This window comes from Hemiscyllium ocellatum, chromosome 42 (genome assembly GCF_020745735.1).
Source record: "Hemiscyllium ocellatum isolate sHemOce1 chromosome 42, sHemOce1.pat.X.cur, whole genome shotgun sequence".
NCBI lineage: Eukaryota > Metazoa > Chordata > Chondrichthyes > Orectolobiformes > Hemiscylliidae > Hemiscyllium > Hemiscyllium ocellatum.
This window is the reverse complement of record NC_083442.1, coordinates 35,199,065-35,204,047: the sequence shown is the minus strand read 5'-3', so window position 1 is coordinate 35,204,047 and position 4,983 is coordinate 35,199,065. Positions and strand designations below refer to the sequence as shown.

At 51.1% G+C, this 4,983-nt stretch overlaps 1 protein-coding gene across 1 annotated transcript; it reads right to left on the bottom strand.

Moving 5' to 3' along the window:
* Positions 1-2,029: 2,029 nt before the first annotated feature.
* lingo1a (leucine rich repeat and Ig domain containing 1a) lies at positions 2,030-3,891 on the bottom strand. The gene has a single exon (XM_060853755.1). It carries the CDS (start codon positions 3,889-3,891, stop codon positions 2,050-2,052), a length of 1,842 nt encoding a protein of 613 aa, XP_060709738.1. The 3' UTR covers positions 2,030-2,049.
* Positions 3,892-4,983: the final 1,092 nt, after the last annotated feature.

Genomic DNA, 4,983 nt, shown 5'->3' with positions numbered 1-4,983 from the left:
TCTGTGACCTATGACCTTATTCACAAGTCTGTTGTGTGGCATTGTGTCAAACAGAAATATACACATCCATGCACACGTATTTACACACCCATGCATGTATACACAATTATAAACACACAAGGACACACTTGCAGACACATGTGGATATATATACATACACACGTGAATATGTATGCACACACGTGGACATATATACACATGTACACACACCCATGTATACACCCACACACACGTGGACAGATATACACACACACACACACCTAAAACACACGTATAATATGCGTGCACATACACACACATATATATAATACGCACACATACACACACTTGTATAATATGCGCACACACACACACACACACACACACACACACACACACACACATATAAAGACAAGCAGGACTGGACATTATGCTGGTGATTTGCTTGCACTGGAACACCATAGAGCAGGAGTTGGAGTTCGAGCTGATGAATAGGAAACCAGTAAATCCACCTTTATTATGTAACGGTCACTTGCAAATCCTATTGCACACAGTAAGTAAAAGATCTTTAGTAAAAAGTCATGCTGTTGTCCCAGTCATTGTAGAAAAATTGCTTTTGTTTTGGCAAGTTATTTCCTCTGTGTTTCTGACTTTTCTGGATTATTCATAAAAGTTACAGAAAACACCAGAACCTTCTTCGCTTTTTCTTGTTTAATATATAAAAAACATCATGGAAGTTCAGTGAAGGAAAGAAAATTCCAGATATATATATCATTATATTTATACTTTTCTTACACAAATGCAACAGAGTCACTTCCTGGTCAGATACACCTGGGGTTCACTTTAATTCCTTATTTCCCCGCCCGCCCTGGGATTTGTGCACAGAATGTTCTGATAAAAATGCTGCAATTAAATATTTACAGCTCGAGTGAAGTGAGTGAACATTTCCTCAGGCCCTTTCCTCAGTGTTGGAGACCAGATGTCCCACACTCGGCGTGTTCAAACATGCAGTTTGGTAAGTTCAGGGAAGGTGCTCCTATACTCAGGGCAGTGGTGGTGGCGATGACCACTGGGCACTGATCACAGATCAGGACACACACATTCATTGATGGATCGAGGTCAGGGAACGGCAGAGTTCTGACTTGTTGTAATATTATGCTTGATGCTTTTTTTCCCCACTGGGACCAGATAGTATCTTTGATGGACCAACTTAACACGAATTACAAAATGAGATTGGGGCCTCCATTTGGGGCTATGTGCTGTGTACACTCAGTGACAACATGTCAGGGAGATGAGTCAGGATGTGAGGATGGGTGGGCAGAGTCAGTGATGGCGGGAGAGTGTACATGAGGCTGGAGTGTGAGCTACAAATGGGTGGGTACAGTTGCTTGAGTGAAGTGACTGGGTCATGGTATCATTGCCTTGGGGGATTCTGTTCCTGTCTCTCATGATGAAGGTGTCTTGGTTTTCCTTGCTGGATATTCAACATTCTACTCAATGGCTGTTAAATCCATTCCTGTTCTTAGTAAATGTCTGAACAAATGAACAGAGCCCAAATGTTTGGTGCATGCTTTGTGTCTTTTTGTTTTTGTCCTGCCTGGTTACCTGGTGGTTTCCCACACTCTCAGTTCTGCAATTGGGCTTCATGGGCACTGTGAGGAGAGAGCAGTGCCTGGTACCTGGAACGGTCCCTGGAACAGGTGCCCAGGTGTAATAATGAGGCTGGCATAATTGGGCTGTAATTCAAAATCCAGTTGTACTGTTGGAAATGCCCCACCTGGTCAGGGGCTGACTGGGAACAGGCTGAGGGTTGGTGTTCACTGGCTTCCTCAGAGTGGGACACTCAGTATCACCTTCACATAGAAAAAAATGGCATAAAAGATGAATCTATGCAATTCCGGATTGTGCATTCCAACTAACTAAAATGACATTTCGCCTTCAAACGGGTTGGGGATGAGTCTCAAAACAAAAACAGTTGACATCCAACCCGCAGTTCGGGGATTGCCCCTCGGGAGAGAGTGTGTCCCTTTCAGGGGGGGGTCTGCAGCAATCTCTCGCCAGCGGAGAGTCTCAGATCATTTTCATGTTGAATTTGCGGGGGGCGTCTGTGGTTCCGATCCCCGCGTCTGATTTCCGAGGCACGTATTCGATCTCAATGTTGTGTTTGGTGTTGCCTTTGCCCCGGCTCCAGAGGAACAGGAGGACGAGACAGAACAGTACCACCCCCAGGAAGGAGATGAAGCCCATGGTGGTGGCGATGATGAGGGTTTTGATGTCAAACGGGAAAGGCACAGAGGTGCGGGTGCTGTTGGCGTTGCTGTCGTTGGGTTGGTTGGTGATGAACGCGAAGGTCTTGTTGCCCTGCTGCCCCCAGTCTGGGGTGTACCCCCGGACATGGAGGGTCGCCCTGGTGCTGTCGTTACCCCCCGCGTTGATGGCGATGCACTGGTAGCTGCCGTTATCCTGGAGCTGGGCATAGCGCACTTCCAGGGTCCCGTCCGGGAAGACAGTGAGGCGACCGTTGGTCTTCCTGGAGATGTGCTGCTTCCTGGGGGAGACCCAGAGGATGACAGGAGGGGGGTCCCCGTCCGCGCTGCAGCTGAAGTGGACGGTGTGCCCCTCGTCCACACGCACCGTCTGGGGCGCCTTGTCCAGAATGCGTGCCCGCCTGCAGCTGAAGTAACTGGGCAGCAGCACGTCAGGGAAGTCCTTGAACTCCTTCCCGTGGACCATCTCCGGGCTGGCACACACGGGCTGCTGCCGGTTAAAGTTCAGCCGCCAGCGGCGCCGGAATATCCACAGCAAGCGGCAGTCACACGCCAGCGGGTTCCGGTCCAGGATCAGGGTCTCCAGGTTACCCACCGAGTGGAAGGCGCTCTCCTCCAGGGTGACCAGCTCGTTCCCGGACACATTGAGGAGCCGGAGCTGACCGAGACCCCGGAAGGCGTACGGTTCGACGGTGTGCAGGCGGGAGCCGGCCAAGTGCAGCTCCTGCAGCCGGAGCAGCTCCTGCAGCATGTGGCCGTGCACCGCGCCCAGGGGGTTAAAGGACAGGTTCAGGAACCTCAGGTAGACCAGGTGCCGGATGGCCACGTACGGCACTGCCGTCAGGTTACAGCTGCTCACCGTCAGGGAGGTCAGGTTCAGGCCGTACAGGCAGTTGGGGGCCATGGTGTCCAGGTAGACCCAGTCCGAGATCTCCAGTACCTTCAGCCGGTACAGCCGCTTGAAGGAGTAGTTGGGGATCACGTTGATGTTGAGGAAGCGCAGCCGGAGCACTACCAGGCTGTGCAGGTGGGACAGGGCTTCGGTGGGGATGGTGGTCAGGTTACACTTCTCCAAGGAGAGCTGCTCCAGGCTGTGTAACCCACTGAAGGCCCGGTGCGAGATATAGACCAGGTCATTGTCACCCACCTCCAGGGACCTGAGGTTGGACAAGTCCTGGAACATGTAATCCAACAGGATGACAATCTTGTTCTCGCTAATGTCCAGCTGGGTCAGATTATTGAGGCCAGTGAATACCCCGAGAGGGATCAGCTTCAGGCGGTTACTCCTCAAGCCCAGGGACCTCAGGTTGGGCAGGTTACTGAAAGCCCCAGGCTCCACCGCTGAGATGATGTTCTCGTTCAGCTCCAGCTCCTCCAACAGCGGGTACGCCACAAACTCGTCTTGGTTAATGGTCTTGATGCGGTTCTTGCTGAGGTCCAGCAGGCGGGTTTCGGTGGGAATTCCCTCAGGAACGGTGATGAAGCGTTTGCGGTGACAGACCACCGACCTGTCCTGCGCTGAGCAGTCACAGCGAGCCGGACATCCTGAAGTATGGCCGGATAACACTGCCCCCAGGATGAGCAGCAGGACGGACTGCCAACAGACCACACCACTGCAGGACATACTCACCTCCCCAACCAGCATCCTACTGAAGCCCTACAAACAGCAAAGACAGACACAACACGTTAGCAAAAGGCGTCCTCACTGAACATACTCACCCCCCCTCCCTCCCCAGTCCCCCCCAACCCAACACACAGCACAAAGCCAGCTACAGAGTGACCCCCAGGCTGTCAAACACCCCCCAATCTGAATCCCAAACACACACCCAGGGAGATGGTAACTTGGTGATAATATCATTCTGCTAGAAGCCAGAAAACTTCTCACCTGTAATGTGAACTCTGCTTTCTCTCCTCAGACCCTGCCAGACCTGCTGAGTTTCTCCAGCAAGCTCTGTGTGTTTGTTTCAGATTTCCAGACTCCCCAGTGTTTCGCTTTTATTATGATAATTACCCAGGTATCTGGGCCCATGGGTACTCACCTTAACACAGCAGCAAGTGAGATCGTTTGGAATACAAAAGCTAGGTCATAAAATCTACCGCAAATGCCCAAACACAAACCAAACTGGAAAAACTCAGCAGCTCTGGCAACATCTATGGAGAGAGAAACAGCATTCCCCTTTCAGTAATCCTTCTCAGAGCTTGTCTGATTCACAAAAGCCCCTTTGGTGACTCCACACCCAAAGTAAGTGCCCTCTGAAGTGGGGTAGCTCTCAGTTTGAGGGTGATTAGGGATTGCTAACAACACCCACATCCCTAAAGGGATGAAAATAAACAGAATCCCCCAAACATACAGAAAACTGACCCCAATGTACACAGGTGCAGATCCAGTCACAGAAAACATATGGTTTAATTTATGCAGCCCCCAGGTGTTGATGCACTCTGTATCACAGAATCCCTTCCGTGTGAAAGCAGGCCATTCAACCCATTCAGTCTACACTGACCCTCTGAAGAGAATCCCACCCTATCCCTGTAGCTCCCATGACTAATCCACCTAACCTGTACACAGGGAGGAAACACAGGGAGAACACACAAACTCCACACAGACAGTCGCCCGAGGCTGGAAATGAACCTGGGCCCTTGGTGCTGTGAGGCAGCAGTGCTAACCCCTGAGCCAACTGCTCAGGGAGAGTCCATCATTCGTATAAAACCACTGCCCCAATTCCTGTGCCACCCTCTC

Bases quoted from the DNA above. Each gene is read 5' to 3' on its own strand.
- lingo1a (XM_060853755.1), bottom strand. From the start codon at position 3,891: ATGCTGGTTGGGGAGGTGAGTATGTCCTGCAGTGGTGTGGTCTGTTGG.